Below are 22,191 nucleotides of genomic sequence, written 5' to 3'. Positions count from 1 at the left end.
CTGCACATACATCATTCTGCACAGAGAAGCTCAAACATCCAGCCACAGGAAGGAGGCGAAAACACTTTAGAGCTGCAGTGGGACCTCAGTGTGCCGTGCACTCTCCTGAGGACGGCGAGAGGCTCCGCGGCGGAAGAGGGAACGCTGCCATGGTGTAAACGACCTGCCGAGCTCCACTGATCCAAACAGCTCTGTAAAGCAGCTTCAGAGGCAGTTTGTGACTGAAAGAAGGCTTTAAATGCTTCGTACACAAAAAGCCTTCAGCATTTGTGGAAACCGTAAATGTTTGGGGTCTTGAATGTGCTGCGTTGTCAGGTAACCGGCCTGTTTGGGTTCCAGATTTGATTAGATGTGCCGAGGCATTGACAGAAACTTTCGGAGCAGCAGATTCCGTCTGGGCCGAGTCACGAGCAACTTGCCCAGACAAGTCCGACTGCACGGAGCGGAGGCCGTAACGCGGCCCCGATCCTAATCTCACATGCTGACAGCCCGTCCCCCCCCCCCCCCCTTCCTGCCGCTGCATCGCCGCGTGTGTTTAATTTCCGCCGGGCGTCAGCTGGCGGGAAGAGACCACAGCTGATGATCGGCAAGCGCAGGTTGGTTCTACCGGCGGGTCGCGGCGGCGCTCCGGGCCTCGGCTGCAGCTGTCGCGCGGAGCGGTGACCCCGCTGGAGTTCGTGTCACGTGTGGGAGGCAGGGACAGACTTGTGGTTTCGGTGTCTCTGTCTGGGCCGGCCTGCCGTTGAGCAATCCGCCACATGTTTGGGCTTCGTGTGCAGCCTCTGAGCCGGCGTTTCCTTGGTGTGACTCGTGCTTTTTTTGTGTTGGAGGGAGGTGAACCCCGTGGCCCGCGGGACGCCCGCAGCGACGCCGACTGCAGCTCTGGATGAGGAGAGCGAGAGCTCCACGTTTCCTCTCTAACAGAAAACACACTGCACCTTATTTGTTTCCTCCCTGCTTCTCTTTCCTTTTCTAATTGCTGAAGATGGCAGTTTGAGGTTCCTCCCTCTGCTGGTAATCCTCCTCGCTGTTGCTCGGCCGTGCCAGAAGCGCAGCGTCACTTCATCCCGACCACCGCAGCCCACGGAGAGAGTTACTGCCCTGCTGCTGCCGTCTGGAGAAGGGCTGATTCTCAAAACCCAGATTTATAAGAGGAATTGTGTGATCTGCTGTTTACATTACTATTTCAATCTGGTACATTCTAATTTCACATTATACTTCACCAAAGCAGCAAAGCAATCAGTATTATTTAAGCTATTTCAGTCTCTCATCCCTCATTTTTTCATACATTTTGTGACATAATTTACACTTTTTGATCCTTCTTTTATATTATGTGTAGATAAACCCAGGTTCATGTATACATATACTGGTTCAAATCCCTGGCTGACAAGTTCCCACTGCAGATCCTTGAGGATCATCTGTGCTCTCCAGGTGTTGCACCTTGGCAGATCCGATCCCAGCTGACCGGGACGAGTTACCTGTGAGACATTAAATACTCTGAGATCTCGTCATGTTCGCAGGGAGCAGCTGAAAGATGCTGAACCGAGGCTGGTATGAAAACCAGTCAAAGGCCAAAGAGGTCAAGAAAACTCCACTCAGAAATTCCCCCTTTTCCAAACTCGAACCGGAGATTTTCTCACCGTTATGTGAGAAAACGAAAAAGAGATTTTATACCTTAAAGTATCACATCAGAGTAGTTTAACATGCCGACATTGTCATCCGGCTCACCGAGCGTCCACCGAGCTGGACGTGTTTGTTCCTGGGTTCGTCTGCAGTGAATCAGACGACAGTGTGTGTGTGTGTGTGTGTGTTTACGTGTTGAGGAGCGTCTGTGTGTTTGCTGGACGGCGGTGCGCTCCGCATGGCGGCGTTCGCAGACTGGAGTCTAAACAGCGGTGGCGAGCGGCTCTGTGCCGGTGCTTTTCCCCCCTCACTCCCTGTTCCTTTTTTTAGGTTTTGTTCTAAAATACCCCGAGCCACATCTTTCCCCCCGCGCTTTACAAGTGGTTGTTTGCCTTTTAACGAGGTCTGCGCGGCGTCCCTCCCCTCGGCAGAGACCCGGCCAGTTGCCAGGATACAAACCATGGGAAGGAATCTCAGGACCTCGGTGAATCTGTGGAGCACTCCGCTAAACGTAGACAAACACATTTCTGTCCGTGACAAAACAGCGGAGTACATTAAAGCCCCATTCATCGTGAGACGAGCGGCCCCGCCGGCAGACGGCGCTCAGGCCGAAGCGAAAACGTCCCGGTCGGATCCCGTCTGTGAGTTACTGTTCGCCCGCCCCGCTCCCCGAGTGACCGAGCTTTGAGAAATGTTGCGGTCATCGTCCATGCACGGCCTCAATGCCGAGGCGTGAATGGGGGGCTTGTTGGGCGGCCGCGCCGGGAACAGGGTGATGTGTGTTCCCTCTCCAAACTTTAGAGTTTATGTCACTTGTAAAAACCCAGATTGACTGGCTTGTGTATGCGGGCAGAGGGAGCGGGGTTGTTTATCTTCTGGCTGACGTAATTCTGCGATTAGGCTCCGGGTTTTTATACCTCCGCTCTCTGTCTGAGCCCACGCAGCTGACCTGAGCCCAGCGCCCATATGCACCCAATTTTCTCCCGTCGACAACTAAAAACAAGCGCAAAACAACAAGCCCCGAAAAAATGCGTGCTGACGTACGCAGATAGGAAGGAAATCAATAAAACACAAACAGGGAGAAGGAGGCAGAGCGGCGAGATGAAAGGATGCTCGCGGGGCAGGCGGCTGGAATTTAGCACATCTGCTCGTTTGGCAGGGCTCTCAATCATGTGCGATGTTTTGGAGCCTGAAAGGTGGTCACAGTGTGGTTGTGTAGGCCGTCTCCAAGTTCACACACATGTTTTTCACCCGTGGAAACAAGACGGGAAGACGTGTTTTCATTTTTCATTCCAGAGTTTATCTACAGCTACGGAATTAAAAAAAAAAAAGATTAAAATTAATTCAAAGAGGGTTTCTTCCATCATTGAAGACGCCATGTTGGACTCATGTTTTAGTGATTAAAAGTACAAAATATTTTATTTTAGTTGGTGAAGCTTGTCGGTGGAATTGTTTTATTTTTATTATTTCTGAGTTTGCTGGTTTACCACAGTTTTCAATAAACACTTCTGGTGTGTGTCGCACAACATGATGTGATCTTCAATAAAATGTATCGGAAAATGTGAAACAACGGCACGTCTCAACTCAGAAACTGTGATTTATTACTCACACACATCCTTACTGCCTGTTTTAGAGCCTCTGTAGGGTTCAGTTAACTGTTATTCTTTCTTCTTGTTAGCTTATTTTTTTCGGTTGTCCTGCATTGAAATCCTAACTTTTTGCTTTAAAAGACTAATAATAGATAGGCAGATACATGCCAATGGTATCCTCTATGCGTCTGGTGGTAAACATAAGGCCCTTGGAACAAAACCAGCCACAAGAGGCTCTGATGCGGCCCGGAACACATAGATTTTGGTATTTTGTATTTTGTTTTATAGATGTTTCACAGTATTTTGCACCAGATGGTATCATTAAAATCAGCTTTATGTTGAGATTGTTTGGTTTCTGTAAAATATGAACATTTTCATCACGCATCCTCTGCAGCACAACAAAGAATAGTTTTTGTTTAAAGGTCATTGTCGGGTCAGAAGGTTAAACTGTCCTGCCTGCTCTGATGAGGCTCTTCTCCTCTGTGCTGTTGCTGTTGCATGTAAATACTAGTATTTTAACTACCTGCTGGGAAGTACAGTGGAGCACCGCCAGTACTAATTCTGACACTTGTGGACAAGTTTGATGTAAATCTAAGAGAAAATAAAGAAAAGCCATATTCAGCTTCAGTGTTTGTTTTATCCGATCTGTCATCTCCAGTTTCAAATTTAGCGTCTTGAGGGCTGATGTCTTCTCGGACAGTGTGTCATGTGGTGTTATTGCTTTGAAACAACCACTCAAGACAATGACGGTTGCCAATACCAACACCGTCGCACCAGCCTGCTCGCCCCGCAGCTTCTTTTTCCACCAGTAAATTACACGGCGCAAAAAGCCGCAGCCCTTTGAATGATTCACGTTTGGACTAAAATAACAAAACTGGCACCGATAACAAAACTGTCTCCCTGCCTGGTGATTATAACGGGAGTTTTGTAAATGGCGCGGCTTTGGGATCTCGCTGCGTCTCTCTCTGCCTGGAATTCCCCTCATTCTGCTGTAATCACACCGTGCACGCTCCGATCAAAGGACACTTCCTATTTACTTTCACGGCTCTGCTAAACCATTAATATGCGCGGGGCGCATTCCAGCGGCGGGGCTGGGAGCGACTGTGCATCATTACCTTTTAACCGCGTCCTGTTTACCCCACAGCTGCTGCGGATCGTGACGGTGTCCGAGAAGCGCTGGAGAGCCCGGTCGCGCGGAGCCGGAGCGGACGGGTGGGGGGACGACGCCGAGGACGGATTCGCCAGCGGCGACTGCGACGACGAGGACGAGTGCACCGGGGTGTCGGGGCTCGGGCCGCCGCCCAGACGCAAGCGGCTACGCATCTTCGCAGGTGAGACGCGCTGGAAACCGGAACGTCGGCGTCTTTTGACGCTCGACCTCAATCCTGCAGCTGTTTACTGAAAATCAGTCCGCGCTCGGAGAGACTCGCCGTCTGCGCAGTGAGTCAGAGCCAAGCTGCGGGCGCAGCGGAGAGGTGTTTACACGACTACTGTACATGTTGACACCACTGCGACACTATGCAGCGGGAGACGGGAGACTTCCTCAGGTGTCCCGCCTCGCCGCGGCCTCCTGACCCCTGACCCCTGTCCCCGTCGGTCCAGTCCAACGCCAGACGTGCTCTCTGGGAGCCAAACGAGGGACGGAAAAAAAAAAAAAAAGATACAAACTGCTGGAAGAAAAGAAACCAAACACAAGAAGAGGGAGCAAAACAGCCACGGCGCAGGAACAAGCGGGTTTGATTCCCCGACACAAAGCCGGCGCAGCTGAGCAAACACGGCAGTGGGAGTTGTCCTCCCGTCGGGGATGTTGTGGCAGAGATTTGGGTTTGGGAGCTGGAGCAGGAACCCCGGGGCCCCGTCTCCCAGCAGGCCGGGCCGCGGCAGCACGCTCTCCTTCACACACTCCTGCCAGTGAACAACAATACTGCGTGATTACACCGACTCCTCCTGGAAGTTTCACTCTAATCTCAGCACTGCAGCAGTTTTCCTTTATCTGCTCTGCGAATCACAAGATTAGACGTTTGTGTTCCTCTGCTGTGTGTGTGTGTGTGTGTGTGTGTGTGTGTGTGTCTGCAGGCACATATACGTCTGTTTGTGCCTGTCGGTACACGAGCCAGCGGTGTTTGCAGACCTTGAGGAGTCTCTGCTCATTGGCGGGGCGGCAGATAGCCGCTGATAGCCTGCAACGACCCGGCGAAACGCCGACCCAGCACGGCCGCACGGCCGGGGAACTGAGTTCAAAGGTCAGCCTGCCGAGCACCGGGCCTGATGGGCGGCCTGTCTGAGCTCCGCTGCTCCGAGATGGACGCAACGGGTCCGCTTTCACAAAGCCCCGGTGCAGAACGACGGCGGCATGCGCACACACACACACACACGCAGGAGGTGGGGAAAGGTGGCGGAGGCCACAACAACAAGGTGCGGACAGGGCCGAGGCAGAGCTGAGACCCCGACACGGCCCGGCTGTCAGCCCCAACGCCACAGAGGACGGTCTGAAACGGGCCCAGTGATGGATCTGTCACAGCTCATCCTCTGCTCAGATTCCATAACCTTCTGATCACTAATGCCACTCACTCCACAACACACACACACACACACACACACACACACACACACACACACACACACACTCCCCCTCCTGACCAGTCAGACCCCATGCTACACATTCCCTAGAGCATTCCAGGCCAGGCGAGCTATTCCAGGACAGGGACACCCCCCCTCCCCCTTCCCCACCAACACCCCCAAACACACACATATAAAGTCAGACTGGCAGCCAGAGGATACTGACCTGTCTTTGCTTCCATATTTATAGCCAAAATGTGAGGCTGTCAAATCAGAAGGATCAGCTGTGGATCGGTCGAAGCTCTGAGAAACAATGAAATATCTGTTATGCTGACAGTTCCAGCTCTGAATATGTGATGTGGTTACTGGCGGTCAAATGATTCTATGATTGGTCATTGGACTTTGTCCACACAGTTTAGTGCAATCAGTCATAAAGAGAACGTGAACATCATCCTCCTCCTCTGGCTGCTGACAGAGGCACAGCTCACGAGGCCACAAGCTCACTAAAGACTGGACTTTACTGCCTGTGAATTCAGCGTCTCAACTGAACTGTTTGGTATTTCTTATCTTACACACTGTAGAAAGCAGATCAACGAATAACTCGGCGGCCTTTTCCAGTTTCACCCCGACACAGTTGGCATTCAGTGATGACGCTGTTCAGCGAATGAGCCTGAATTCACGGTCGGGAGCATTGGAGACGCATCTCAAAGCAGCAGAGAGAAACTGCCTTATTTGACCTACTAAAGCTGGGATTCACGTCAGTGTCTGTTTTTCTTTCAGTTTAAGGACACGGGGTAACGTCATAGAGGAGTGGCTCCTATCCGGACTCCATGCTCCTCGTTACTCACGAAAACATCAGCATCTGAAGTCTTTCCTCTCGTTTTTAATACGTAAACAGCTGGATCAACAAATATATACTTCAACACGCTACACTGCTCATATCAGGAAATTACAAGATGGAAATTATTTGAATAGTTGCTTATGAATGATCCGGGTCACATGGACAGGACGGGTCAGGATATCATGCACTTCTCTCTGTATCAGAGCATCGTTCAGTCTCAGACTCGGTCACTGCTGTGTCTCTGCAAACCCAGTGAATTAATTACAGTACAGCAAAGAGTCTTTGCACCCGGTTCTTGAGATCAGATCGCCAACCTTGGGATTGTATGACTGCTGGATGTACCATCTGAGTCACAGCTGCCCCTATAACTGTGTGTGATGCTGGGAGTGTATCGTTCTGTGTGTGTGGACGGCGAGGCTCCTTTAATCTTGGATTTTGTGAGACTTGTGTTTCCCTTCCGATGAGGGTTCGGCTGTGTTTCTCTGTTTTCATGCACACCTGGCCTCTGACAGCGGAGCTTTGGTTAGAAACAAAGAAAGCGCCTCCATCACTGCAGAAAAATCTGCTGATTTGTCTAAAAGTCTCTCATCGTTCCCTCATGCTCGCCTCCCTCTTATCCTCCGCCGCCACGTCAGATTGCTTCTGCTGTATTTCGACCGTGCAGCCTCACCAGAACACCAGTGAGTACTGAGTAATTCACCATGTAAAGTCATTAAACTGGATGACTCAGTTATTGAAGTTTTTACACACAAAAAAAAAGGCAACATAATAAAATATGGCAGTTCCTGTTGGGGAAAAGTGGCCCTAATCCAAAGAAATGTCTTTTTCTATAACGAGAGCTGACTACTCAAGTTTAAACCTCCATAAAGACGGTTATTTAAGACATTAACTGCTGGACTACATAACTTGTTAAAGTGGCTTTTTAAAGCTCTTTGGAAACATTGGGTCGTCTGGAAGCGAGCGGCTGGTGGGCTCCACCTGGGCCGGGCTCGGCGGCTCGCCGCCGAGCCGTCCGGGCCTCCGCTGCGCCCTCGCCGCCTGAATGGACCTCTTGTTATGTTCCCGCTCTCAGACGTTCGGTCACCGTAGGCACCCCGAAGGAAGGCTGCTCTTTTGGGAGCGTTTTATCAGCGCCGGCGGGGGGGCGGCCAGCAAAACACAAAGTGAAAATATTCCTGTAATGTGAAACACGCGGCTTACGATGAGAGGCTCGGGCTGGGCTCACCTTTCAGGTCTGCTACGAATTTCGTGGCTGGAACAAAGGAGCGGGCGAAAGAAAAGAAGGAGGCGATGAAAAAATGTGGGGAAAAGAACAGAAAGAGACAAAAACACCTTTGATAGCTCTAAAGGGCGATACGCTGGGAAAGCTAAACATTCCTTTCTGTGTGCGCGGGTCGAATTAACGGCCGAACGTGCCGCCGGTGCGAGGACGCGGTATGCTAATTAACTCCAGCTGCGACCTCTGACCCTCCGCACCTGATAGGTGAGTCACACGCCACGGTAGCGCTCGCCACGTGTCTCCATCACAGCAGCCGCGATCCAGACGCTGTTGACATTAGCGGCACCGGACGTGCGCGCAGGTCCCTCCCCGGTCCGGCGCCGTATAGTTTCAGGCCTGAAGGTACTTGCAGCTCTCAAGCCGTCAACATGTGGTTGTGAGTCAGAGGGCCTGCGTGCCACAGGTGTGAGCTGGTTTTGGACGATGCAGATGTGTGAGGAGGCGTGCAGGTGTGTGCCCATATGGACCGAGCTGCCTGTGGTTTCAAACCTCCATCAGAAAGTCGCAGCGAGCCGCAGACCGAGGCCGTCCTCAGCCAGGTGAACTCCTCCAGCAAATGTATGTGCTGAGAACCAACAGGTGCAGTGTTATCTGACACAGCGCCAAGTCTATGCTGCCTCAGCAACTCGCACTCAACTCAGCACTCAACGTTTCCCAGAGGCCTTAGCTGTTGGTCCACTGCAGCTGTAGGGGTCTGTGATTGGTGGTTCAATCACCTGTCTGTCCCTGTTTCTGTGTCAGAGCGCCCTTTAGCAGGACTGAGTACCACTGATCACTTAGAAGCACATTCTGACGGTTTCAAATTGGCCATAGAAGTAGCAGTACATGTATCACGAATGTCCCTAATGTATAATTTCTCTGTCGACTAAACAAAAAGGTTGATTCAAGAGGAATCGACTAAAGTTCAAGAGAGGAAATCTCTCAGAAAGGAGTGAATCAATGTCCCTGGAATATATTGTTTGCATAAGGAGTCATTTCATACTCTGTAATTACAATCTTCAACAACTATAATGGATTTTAAATGCTGCCTGAGTAAGACTTGCTCTCTGGAGGTTATCATTTTGCATTCCAGCTGAAGCTCGACGTATCCCATTCCCAAAGCCTTTATCTTCCAGTAGGTTAAGTGGATAAAGACTTTGCCTGGTCAGTGTTGTGATAAGTTACATTTTCTCCTCAAACCAGGCGAGATAAGGATTTAAAGGATGCCAAACTAACCTGAGCGTGGCGCGTTAGCAGCAGCCATCGTTCCATGCAACTTAATTAAATCCTGCTTGAGCTGCTGCAGTTGTGTGCTGGTCCAACAGAGTGAATATACGCCTGTTTATTTTTATTTTTCTCTTCCGCTGCGGCTGGGTGTGTTCACCTCCGACTGTCCCTGCCTTCACTTTCCTCCCCGCTAAGACAAATATTACATACCTCTGGCTTATATGATGTTTACTCCTGTACTTTTAGATGCTTTAAGAATCGACTGTGGGTAATTTCTATTGAAAGAGTTTCTGCAGCTGTAGTTTAACAAGTCATTGTTTCCATGGGATTAGTTGTTTCCACTGTACTACAATCCGAATCCCTCTGATCTAAAAGAAATCTCCTGTCTTCACCTCTTTGACTAAGTGACTACGTGATCAATTGAAGATGGCTGAACTGCCTGGCAAGATTATTATGGTGGGAATGCATCCATCCATCCATCCATCCATCCGCCCGTGTTACAGGGCGAGAGTGTAAACCACGACGTCAGCCTGAGTAACGGCGACACACTGTACCTGGTAAACCCGTCTGTTTAAACATGATCCCAAACGGACTCTGCTGGAGAGTCTCGGGGTTTTATCTTACGTGAGTTTCCTGAGTGCTGTCAAGTGTAACACAAGTGTGTTTGCGGTGACACAGTTGTCGTATCTCCATCCCGTATTACACTGTTTTCACAGCAAATGCATTTGCGGCCGTGTGAGCGCGCAGCGGGCTGTTGGTGTTGAAGGTGCGGTGGAGTGGTGCGTTGCTTTCTCGAGGCGGCTGAATGTGATTCTAGAACTGAAACAATCACTTCCATCATTGGAGAAGTATTTCGCCGCTGCTCGGCATTAGGATAGCGCTGTGTGTAATTGCTTGCAGTGAGTGGGAGACGACATTAATAGGTTTATTCAACTGCATGCTAAAAACACATCCATCCATCATCTGCACACACACACGGTCCGTTAAAGAACATGTTTAAAACTGCCCCAGAGCATTGTGGGCAAAAGGCTGGGACACTTGGCAGAGACCGAAAACAAAACAGTTTACTCACAATTCACGACTAGCAGACTGAAACTCACAGCCGAACAGGGTTAAACAAACCATATTCAGTGTCATGAATTAAACGTCATGACGGGGGTCAACGCTGTAGCTGTTAGAGGTGTGGCTGCAGAGCTGCTGTCTCTGTGTCGAGTGTTTTCCAAACTGCAGACTCGCAGCCGTTTCACTGAACTTCTGTTCACTCCTTGTTGGGGGACGCCACATTAATCCTGAACTATCCTCCGGGCTCCAACAGCAACATGAAAAACGTCAAACTATAAGCAGTGTCATCTGCAAATAATGAAGGTAGAGGCATCTCAAAACTCACATTTCCCAGCAACACTCAGCAGAAATGTGAGAGCATTGTATTTTACTGAACCGCAGGCTGTAATGAATCACTGATTTTCAGAGAACAGGTCGCTTTTGACTCAGACTATCTGCTATTAAACAGAGTGAGTTTCACTGGAATCACTTGTGACCACGTCCATGTGTTTACAGCATTAAACTGTAGCCCTTGTTTAGTTTTTTGTTCTTTTCTTTCCCCTGCCGTCTGACCGCAGAGCATTAGTAAACAATCAGGGCTGTTCACATGTTTCCATCTCTGAAAAGTTTGGGTTTTGATGGAATGTATCTTAAGTGTGGTTACAAAAGAGCGCAGTTATGATTTGTTTTGTTCTTCAGATGCAGACGGCACACAAATTAGGGAACAGATGTTGTTGCTCAGTTCTGAGGCGACCTGCCGCCTCGCTGCAGATCGACCAGTCGGTCCAAGCAGAGATCTGGGAAAATGCTTCCCGCTTTCATCCTGCTTCCATCGCTCGTCAGGGCTATCTTCTGTTACGCCAGCAAAAATCTGTTTAAGTTTGTGTTGTTTAACGGTTGGCCTAAAGGTAGAGACTGACGGCCAAAACGAAGGCTCCGTGTTCATGAAGAAGTCTGAAAGTGATGATCGTGTAAAAACGTGAAGCAGAGGAGGCGTTGAGAGGATCAGGCGGAGGCGGAGAAGCTGATAACACGCTGGAAATGTCCTGACCCAATGTTCTCCACGACCATTCCTCTCTGAGCTCATAAACAAATTCAGCCAATCCTCCTCCTCACCCCCTCGACCTCCTCCACGCCCCACACAAAAATAATGAAGCCTGCCACCATCTGTGTAAACAGGCCTGGCCAGAGAGCGCCGCTGCAGCCCGGTTCTCACCGGGACCGGGGGTCCCCGGGTCCGAGCCTGACCGGAGAGGGTGGCGGTGGAAGGAGGGACGGGAGAAAGAGAGACGGCGTTCCCTTCTGACTGGAGCCTTGTTGGTCTTCCTCCGCTTGGCTTTCCTCAAATCAAACCGGGGATAAAACCCAGAAGATTAGCCGGAGTCGGGAGGAAGAGCCCTGACTTTCCTTTCTGTGGATACAAGCACACAGTTCTGCCTGGGTTCTCATCAGCTCTGTGAAGGGCGGTGGGGGGGGGGCAGCGGGGTGGGGGCTTCGACATTTGATTCATTTTGTAAGGCCCGAGCATTTTTCTGTGTTTGTGTGTGCCTCTTGGAAAAGCGTTTGTTTGCTCAAGAGCTTTATTTACATTCGCAGGCACTTTTTGGACGCTCCAAATTGATTCCAGGCCCATTCCTGGGTCGTGTCCATCAGCCCAGCCACAGTCCACAAACACTCTGCACACAGCGGGACCTTTCTCCAGGCCCGCCGGGCCGCCGCTCGCTGCCACAGCGACACACAGAAGCCATTTTGTGGGAATGTCTTAAAAGCTGACTTGAGGATTTGGGTGACTTGAATGTTACATGTTAGCCCTCCACCCTCACCTGCAGCTCCGGAGCCCCCCCCCCCCCCCCCCCCCTCGGTCCCACTCTTCCCGCCTCTGGCCCGCTCCCGCTCTGTTTTCCCAGCTCATTCTTAACAGTAACTCAACGGTGCGGCGAGCGTTGCGGGAGCCACGCTGTCAAAAGGACTCTGAGCTGCTGGAGGAGAGCGAAGGCTAACCACCCAAAAAAAAAAAAAAAAAAAAAAAAAAACGGTCTCAGACAGATAGAGAAACCAAACAACAGGAGCTCTTTGTGTGTGCAGTCCAAGCAGCCAAATTGTCACTCTTGGCTGTATCTAGTCAGCTTTTCTAAGATAGGAATGTCAGGAGGATTGTGCTCGTTTGTTGGCAGGGACACTCGCACAACAAACACACGTCTCGAGCTGCCAGCTACATTTCCTTTGCTGCGCTGACTGCTGGACCCAGCAGGAGGAAGCACAATGTGTGGGATGTCAGCGTCCCTCTTTATTACCCTGTCGCTGCAGCTCTCGAAGAATGTGTTGGATGTCCAGGATCAGAACGTCCCTCAAGCCCAGCGTCGTCCCGCTGGTCGGCTCGGCTTCGGTGCACAGCCCCTCCTGCTTCCTCCACCAGTTCGTGTCTTTCCCTCTGATAAGAGCCGCCATTGTGCGGCCCTTAAGCGACTCTCCCTGAGAACCTCTGACCCTCCGTCAGCGCTGACCCCTGAGCCGGTTCACAGGCCTCCTCTGTCCGCCGCCGCAGCTCCCCGCCCAGAACCCAGAGCCCCCTCGCCCTCAGCACAGAATCCACTCTTTGTACGTTTGATTTGTTATGGTTTTTACCTCTCTGGCCTGTGCACACACTTTCCACCCTTCCCTGCGCCGGCGCTGCGAGGAATTCACAGCTAGAATTTATGCCTCTGTTCTGAGCCCGTTCTCTTTCTCCCCTCCTATGATTCTATTAGCTGTTGCTGGAAGTGGAGACTATAAATACATTGGCGTTAATCTAATTTGTGTGGAGCAGGGAGAGGCCAGTGGGTGCAGCAAAGCATGCTGGTCATCCCCTCACTCACACCGCCTCCCGTCATCGGTCATGTTAATTAATAGGTGTTGACTTGCATTTGCTCCACGAGTCAAAACTTGGAAAGTGTCTGTGACGGGTTGGCTTCCCTCTTTCTGACAGGGTTTATCCCCTTCTTATCAGAGAGGACACACCCACACACACACACACACACACACACACCCGTAGCAGACCTGTCTCCTGTATCCTCACCATTTCCTGTTTCCCTCATTGTGTTTGTCTCCGAGCTCCATGTAATCACCTCTGCACGTTTCCTTTTTAAACGCGTCTCTTTCTCTATCTGTCCTCGGCCCTCTTCGGCACCTCGTCCTCGTGTCTCAGCCTCTCGCCCTCGGTGGACGACGGTCCCTGGGCGCCGTGGCGGCCCGGGGAGCAGGGGCGGGGCCTCCCCGTTTGTCTTGGCCTCTGCGAGCACCCCTGTGGCCGGCCCGCGGGTGTGGAGGCAGACGCTCGCATTCCCGCCGACCCGCGGACAGAGGCATCCCGCGCCGCTCCCCTCCGTTCCCGTCCCGGGTCCTCGGTGGGGACGGGCCGGCCCCGGCAGACCCTCGCAGCTACAGAATGTGACGGAGGAGCCAGTAATCACAGTTGTTATCAGTCTAGCGCTGCCAGATCGGAGCCGGCGAATTCAGCAGCTCCTATCGTGTTTTGACAGAAGCGCCGTCTCCTCTGCAGCTGGAAGGCGGCTCCTCTCGAGGCACGCCGGCCCCTCGCATTCTTCTGAAGCTGCTGAATTGAACACCCGAGTCAGTCGTTTTCTCCGCGGAGATGAGACGAGCGATAAAATATTTGCTTTACCTCGGAAACCATAATATCTTTTAAGCTGTTGAATCTTAAAAACCGAGATCAAATTTGACCAGCTTAGGTGTGTAATGTGCACACATCGTCTGCCAATGCAGCAGCAATCTAAACCATCGCTCCCGTTTCATAAGGAGCACCTGTGTTTGGAGACTTAACATTCCACATTCTTATCTGACCAAATAAAGGCCTTTGTGCAGAGCACACATGTACTGCATAAACTGTACCTCGCCGCGGAGGCACCCGCTCGCCCGGGCAGCCGAAATGTGTCAAGTAGCCGCCGATGTGCTCCGACTCCGAACAGCAAACCGGCCACCACTAAAAACAACATGCTTCCTGACCGTGTGAGACAGCCTGACTGTTTCCTGTCGTTTTCTGGAACACGGAGTCTTCACCTGGACTCGGGGTGTGTCGGGAAGTGCGGCTTTTCCAGCCGTTCTTGCAATTTCTCCACATAGTCTCCTTGTTGTGACAACTGCAAACCGTAAACGACAGGCCTCAGGCACCGATCACGGCTCAAAACCAAACTCCAGACTCACGCTCAGCCCCCCCTCCTCCACTCCATTCTTCCACTCCATTCCTCTTTCTGCCCTGTCCCTCTGTGTGGAGTCAGACAGACACACACACACATGCACAGGCAGACTCACACTCCAGCCACTGTTTGACCTGTTAGGGGGATCCAAACAAACATCCGTTGCCCCCTGAAAACCCACAGCGCCGGGATATATTGGTCTGTTCTCCAGAGAACTGGTCGCAAAGGAAAACAAGGTTTAAGGCCACATGAAACAGAAATAAATGTGTTCTCAATTTGTCACGCCACAAAAAAAATGTGTTCTTAACCACTCACCCAAGTTTGAATGATTCGAGGAAAAAGTCCAAGAGAATAAAATTAGGTTTCAAAACCATAAAAGAATAACCAGTATTCTTTGGTATGAATTATTAGAGGTGTGTTTACCAATGAAGCTAAAAAAAAAAGAAAAAAATGCTTCATTCAGAAGATTTGTTGCTGTTTGTAGAGTTTGTACGGTTGCAGTTTCTACGAAAACACACTTACAGGATAAAACCACACATCAAAAACATCAGCATCTGTGGCACCTTGGAGTGACGGGTGGGCACCGATGTCTGGAGTGAGGTGGAAAAATGAAGGCTGTGGAGGAAAATGGAAAGTTATTTGACCAGCGTACGCAGACGATTTGTGAATATCTGTCTTCTTTGATCAAAGCCAAGGTATACTCGCGCAAAAAGAGATTGGCAGCAACATGTTAGTAACTTATTACTCATGTAAAATGTGTTGCTGAGGGTTTGATGGACTTTAATTTTATATCTCCTCATGACAACCAAGAATGTGAAACCTGCCTTCATTTGTGAACAGAGTAGCAAGATATTTGATCCATTATTGCAGTAACCTTTTGCCAGTAATGTCATCTCTTACCTTTACTGAAGTCACATTAAAAATCACTTTGAAATGACTGCAGCCGGTAATGTGCTAATACATAAATAGGGTGGCCGTTATGGGAAATAGAAAGTTTTCTTGCAGCTTCTGCACAATTACTCTTTTGAAAAATAAATGTAACAGATGAGGTAGTCAGTAATTCACTGAGGATATATTTTATATTTATATATTCAATATTGTCTCTCGATCATGGTTGTAAAAACAATCTTTACCTGTTTTATGGCTTTATTGGCAAGTTATTACACTACTGGTTGTTATGCTCACCATGTTGCTGTTTCATCAAACTCCTGTTTACCGGTGGAGGAGCTCTAACGAACTGTGGGTATCTCTCCGATTAGCCTGAAGTCACAGGAGCTGAGAGAGGATTCACCTTTCAGTTTATAAAACCAGCCTCATGTTTGTCAGCTATCAGCTGATGGGCTGCTCCCTCTTGTTTCTCTCAGTAGTTCATGAACAGTTTGCTCACATTTGAATGACTCCAGCCGAACATTTTAAATAGATCAGCCACTGGCCCTCAGATAACACAGCACAGCGCTATTACAGCTGCTGTGTGGTCTCCTGGCCGAGGTCGAGCATTGAAGCTACGTGTCTGCTCTCATTGTGGCAAAATAATCTCTGCAACTAAACTGTTTTAATTTGTGCTCATTTATGTTATTTGCAGTGTTGTTGGGCTCATTATTGACCGAGGCATTTGGGAGGTGATGGAATCCTCTCTGCGATGCCTCACTTTCCATTTAATTGGTGCATCTTGATGCAGCATTGCAAAGAGTCCCAGCAATCGATGCTCATGACTATGTAGAAGCCAAATGTGGCCAAACCACCTTTTATAACTTGATCGGATCAGAGTTAGCATCATGCTCAAGGTAACTGATCAATGCCTCTTGAAACTGACTCAAAACCTTCTAACACAAAAACTACAAATTAGAGAAGTCGGTGCTATCGACTCGTTTCGCTCTAAAGGTTAAATTGTGCTGGTTGTTGACTCGCATGTGCTCATTCATGGTCCCGGGCCACGAGCCTCAGAAATCAATGGGTGGACTGTTGACCTCTCCCCCCGGGTCGTAACTGGAGCCCATAAGGCCGGGGTGAAGCCAGCAGGGGTTCGCTGGCAAGGTGGACGCTTCCAATGAGAGAGCGGGAGGAGGGCTGTGCCGGAGAGAGAAGCCAGGACGGCCGCGGCGGTCGCATTCATCACCGTTGGGTCTATTTATAGCCGGGAGGCGTCCATCTATTGGTTTAATTGTCTCTGTCTGTCTACAGTACTGTCCCGGCTGCTCTCCGGAACAGAAAGGGGAACAGGAATCTGCGTGACTTCTGTCTGTGGTTTTCATTTTGCTCACTCTCGCTCTGTCTGTACTTTACCACACACACACACACACACACACACACACACACACACACACACACACACACACACAGAGGCACAGGTGTTCATCACTAATTATACCAGGATATTCTTAGTGCGAGCCCTGTGTAGGAGTGTCGGAGATCTAGGTTTGCATAGCGTTGAGTCCCTGTTGGGTTGTTTTTCAGTCCAGCAGAACCAGGCTCCCCTCATGTCCGACTCTTTCACCAGTTAGAAACTCCAGATTCTCCTCAGCTTACTGGGAGTTTTTTTTTTTTTTTTTCCACTCAAATTATTGCCTCCGTGAAGCACACTAACACAGTGCTCTCCCACTTTGTCCCCTTCTTATTCACAAAAACACACGGGGACGGGCGAACACACCCCACTCAATCATCCGCTCCCGCCGCCGCCGCCGCCCGGCGCCTCCCCTCCCTCTGCCCTGCCTCTTATCCACGCTGTGTATAAAAGCTGTATCGAATTGCACCTTGAGCTTAATTGGCTCGGCAGTACAGTGCGCCGCTGTCGACAGTGACAAATCGTTCTTTCAGAGCCCCAGAGAATGTCTGCCCACTGCCATGTCAGAGGACACAGGGAGGAGGGAAAAAAAGTTAATTGTCCCCTGGCCGGCGCTCAAACGATGTCGTAACCGCAAAGAAATCCGTCGGACATGCAGTTGGAAGCTGTGGAGGTTTATTTATTTGCCCGGTTCCCCTGTTTAAGACGGTGCCTGGCAGCGCCGGGGCCCGGGGCCTCAGACGCCGGGCTGGAAGGGCCCCTCGCCCGCCGTGGTTCAGAACCCCGGCTGCTCCCCCCCGATCACACAGTGGCTCGCCTCGGCCACTTCCTCCCGCCGGATCGCTCCCATCAGGGAGAGCCGTGCACACATCAGATGGGACGGCCTAATTCAATTAGGAGTGATCTGTGTTTTTGTTTTTCGGAGCTCAGTTGTGACAGAGTGTGTGAATGTGTGTGAGGATGTGAACTTACATGTGCACAGCCACCAGCATTGTGTGGGAATGAGGTATGTGAGAAATCCACCCGTGTGTGTGTGTGTGTGTGTGTGTGTGTGTGTGTGTGTGTGTGTGTGTGTGTGTGTGTGTGTGTGTGCGTGCGTGTGTGCGTCTGGAGACGTGCTCGGCCTGGGGCTTGACAGGGGACAGCTCAGCTCATAGCTGGCGTTCCTCACCATAGTGCTGCTTTATTACTGATATCCTCCTGGCCTCTCTCATAACTCAGCCTTTTATTTCGGTCTCTCTCGCCGCTCTCCGCCAGACAAAGCAGCACAGATCACATCACGCAAACACACACACACACACACACGCATACATCCAGACAGACACGCACACACACCGGGAGGAGGATCTGCTCAGCGTCAGGAGGGGAACAGCTGTGGATGCAGCGGCGGAGCAGCAGGTGACCATGAAGTCACCGCGGCGTCCGAAACATATGGAGGGGAAAAAAAAAATAGCACTTCGCTTTGAGAAACTTTTATTAATGTAAACAAGGTTTTCTGGGTCGTTCAGAGCCACGGCGCTCTGACCCTGAGCCCCCGAACAGCCCCGCTGGAGCAAATGAGTTAAGTGCCTTTGCTTTAGGGCGCCGTTACAATAGCTGTGGCGGGAGAGGTGCGAGCCAGGAAGAATGGCCGGCTTTCAGCCCACGGCAGAACCAGTTTCACGCACGGATGTAACTTTCTCTGTTACACTTCACCCCAGATGCCGTTTCAGTGCTTTGACTACTGATATAAGAACAACAAATATAAATACCAGCTGAGTACAGGAGGGGAAAGGCTTCTCTAAATATCCTGTTGGTGGAACACCCTCTTATCCCAGTACAGCGGCTGTTTGGAAGGAATATTAGAAATATGTAAAGCAGATATTCAGTTCGGGTTCAGATGCTGCAGTTGAAATATGTATTTTGACCTCTTAAGAGCCTGATTAGTATCTGTGTTTCTATTGATTGTGCTTGGCCAGTCGTTTTGCTTTTTCCAGTAAGGCTTATGTAAGAGAGTTTTCCAAACCGAGCGGTCAGCCACTACTTCCACATTCTGCAAATTAGATGTCACAGTTCACATAATGACTGTAAATATATCCTGAAAAAGAACATTTTCACCACCTCTGTACTAAAAGGCATCAACTTGTTAAACTACAGTGGCGTAAAAGTTGATAAAGAACTTAGTCTGATTTCAACCTTCATATAGTTTTAACAGATGTGCAGATTTTAATCAATTTCATGCCAAAAACCTCACAAAAATATGAACAAGCTGTTCTACAGTGTAAGAATGAAAGAGGGTGATCGATTGAAAGTTGAAGAAAACTTGTTGTAAGTCATATTTTATTTTTTTTTCTCTCCTGGTAATGCATCCATCTTCTTTATTGCTTTGTCCAATCGTTCAGGGTTGCGGGACTCAGACTTCACTCCCAGCTGACTGTGGGCTGAAGCAGAAAACATCATAATCCCGTCTATGATCAATCTTAAAGTGACTAATCAACCTCGGGCGCATGTCTTTCAGCTGCGGGAGGAAAGTGGAGACACAAACTCCATGCATGAAAACTCCAAACAGAAAGCTCCCCGACCGAATCCAAACCATGGATCTCTCACTGTGAGGCGAAACCACTGACCGCTGCCCCACCGTGCAGCCCCCTGACAACACACACAATATCTGCTGTGCTCCGCCGAGCTGAGCTGAGTTTCATGGGGCGTCATCTTTGTGGAATTAAAACTGCAGTGGTTATGAGTTAATGGGTCGCAGCTGATCTGCTAATCAGTTGCAGCACCTGGCTGCACTGAGGGGCTCGTTACTGGGATTTTTCACTTCAGACTGAGGTCTGCTGAAACACTGCGGCCCGAGAGGCCTGGAGTTCAGTCGCCCTGGTTTACAGCATGTTGCTCTGGGTGTGTGTGTGGTTTCATTCCAAAAACAACCAGCAGTTCCACTTTTCCAACATGAAAACTACATTGTTTTCAGAGTTTCGGCCATTTCTGTATAAACGAACGTCATTTTCAAACACGAAACTTTTCGATAACTCACAAATTACGGGTTTTCACTAAATGTGGTGTAAACGGAGCCTACATGAAATGTTCAGTATTTTTTTGCAAAGAATAACCAAGGTGGTGTTGATCATCAGCCAAGATGTTCTTTTTGATCAATTGCTGTAGGATCTAGACCAGGGGTGTTCAACCTGTGGCTCTTCAGTCCCTCTGCAGTGGCTCCACGACGCCTTCACTACATGAAACATGAATGAACATTAAACTTGTTTTTATTATTATAGTGACACACCACAGTACTGTTCAAAACGATTTGTCGCTATCAGTTCAGAAGGGATTCAAATAAAGGTGCAAGTAAAATTAAGAAAAATAGCTAAAACCACAAGAAATTGGGAAAAAAGTAAGAGAACAGCTTAAAAAAAGCGAAATGTCAAGAATTTCTAAAAGAAGAACAGAAATATGGTTGGAAAAAAATGCAAAAACTGCTTAGAAGGAGGTGAAATGGTTAAAACTACTCAAATTTAAAAATTGTCTACAAAAATACCTGAAAGTAGGAGCGAAAACTGTTAAAATCAAGGACAAATATAGGTTAAATTCAATAAAATGTTCAGTATTCTGAACCCTGACTGCATAAATGTGTGATATGAGATAGTTGTTGTTTGTGTATGACAACTATTCACCTCATTTTACAGGTTAAATGTGTTTTGCGGCCCCAGAAAAATTTGACTTGGCTGAAAGTCATAAAAATGGCTCTTTTTGTCATAAAAGTTGCATACCTCTTCTCTAGACCCTCACAATCATCCACATGGACGCAGTGGGTAAGAAAAAAGAAGGAAGAGCACGCTTTATTAGTCTCCTTGGGGAATTCCCTTCCCTTGGGGAACATGGAAGGACAGATGATTACAATGACAATGTGATTTGTCTCAGCAGAAAAGTGTTTGTAAAAGAAAAAGTTAAAATTAGGCCTAATTGTTCCCACCACTACGTAAGTAATAAATTCAATACAAACGTTTGTTTTGCAGTGGCTGCTCTGAATTACAAAAACATTACAGCGAAGCCAAAACAAGCCGGTTTGAGTCTCCTCCAGATCCAATTAGGGTTTTGTGAACATCTGAGCGGGCGACCTGCGGAGCCGCCCGGTGATCTGTGATCCGTCTGTCCGGTGAGCCGTGTCTCGTCTCGTCAATCTGCCGGAGTCGGTCGGACAACGCGCGTCAGTCAAACGTCTTGATGCTTTCATTTGCTCGGACGCCGTCTCCTGCAGCAGCTTGTTTTCTGGGATTCTCTGCATCTCGAGGCCCGAATCGGCATTTCAGCACTCACTCTCAGCAAAATTTATGTCTGCATGATTCAGCATGTGTCTACAACAATAACATGCAACATCTGGTTATATGAGGGGCTTGGGTTTCTCCCGATGTAACATTGTTTGCACAGCTGTGGAAGACATCATGCGAAAGGAGGACAGACATGTGTTTTTCAGATTCTGTCACAGTGTTTATTCTAATGGACTCCATCCTCTTTCCTGCCGCTCATATTTTTCATTCCTTCGCCGTCCTGTTGTCTTGTGTCTCCCCGGCAGATCTGTCTGATAACCTGGCGGTGGACGACTTCACCTTCCAGGAGCAGCTGCTGACCCCTCGGCTGGCCACGGGCGGGGTCGGGGGAGCCTCCTCGCCCGCCGCCCCCCTGCGGAGGAGCGGCCCGGTTCTGATGGGCCCCGCCGCGCTCACTGTGGTCCTGCTCCGTCTCCACTGACCCCGCTCCGCTGGCTCACCCCGTCACGCCGGGATTCCCTCCGGACTGCGTCGACGGTGACAAACCCGCGCTGGTTCCAACCGCAGTGGCTCATCAGTGGGATTAAGAACCTTACATTTCTTCATTCCCTTCAAAATAAAGCGGTTTCATCTCATTCAGAGTCAGCAGATGTTTTCACCAAAGCACACGAGAAAAACCCTCCGAACTGTGTAAATATGAACCTTACCCACCAGTCCACTCCCACCACAGCTATTTCAACCTGCTGCCCTTTAGCTTCACCATCCTCTCTACAGCAACACCATGATGGAGATCCACGCCATTGGACGGCTTTGTTCTGGACCTGTAACTGAGGACCTAACACAAAACAGGCCTTTTCTTCTCAGAATGCTTTGACTCTGAGTCTGCACTCAGTTATTGCCCTGCAGGAACAAGCTGGACGGAGAAGAAGAAACCGACTGCGACTATTTTTCCCGTCCGGGCTGTGAATGATCTCCTGCCAGCACTGGACCAAGAGCGGACTTTTTCTTCTTTTTTTTTTTTTTTTTTTTGGTCTTGTTTTTGTTTTTGAGAGTTTCTTATCCAGAAGGTTGAAATGAATCACTTATTCAAAGATGCACTGCTCCTGAAATGCTCTGCAGCTAGTTACACTTCGGTTATGCACTCCCACCAGAACATCACCATTCTCTTAACTTTCAGAGCTGCATTTCTTAACAGCCCAAAAATTAAAAAAAAAAAAAAAAAAAAAGAAAGAAGCAAACAAACAAACAAAGAAGAAGATCCAAGGGCTATCGCCAGAGCATCAGTCTCCACATCAGCCTGACTCCTGTACAGATCTATGTTTGTTTCTCCGT

The 22,191-nt window shown here is 49.4% G+C and overlaps 1 protein-coding gene across 1 annotated transcript in view; it reads left to right on the top strand.

Annotated features, from left to right (window-relative positions):
• gpc3 (glypican 3) overlaps positions 1 to 21,871 on the top strand; it is a 120,000-nt gene extending 98,129 nt beyond the window's left edge. Inside the window, exons 7-8 of the mRNA XM_030107417.1 lie at positions 4,357 to 4,543; positions 21,165 to 21,871. Coding sequence (XP_029963277.1) covers positions 4,357 to 4,543; positions 21,165 to 21,340 — 363 coding nt within the window. The 3' untranslated portion in view covers positions 21,341 to 21,871. The remainder of the gene's footprint in view (positions 1 to 4,356; positions 4,544 to 21,164) is intronic.
• Positions 21,872 to 22,191: the final 320 nt, after the last annotated feature.

This window comes from Salarias fasciatus, chromosome 2, assembly GCF_902148845.1.
Source record: "Salarias fasciatus chromosome 2, fSalaFa1.1, whole genome shotgun sequence".
In the NCBI taxonomy this organism is placed as follows: Eukaryota; Metazoa; Chordata; class Actinopteri; order Blenniiformes; family Blenniidae; genus Salarias; species Salarias fasciatus.
This window is presented reverse-complemented; position numbering and strand designations above follow the sequence as displayed.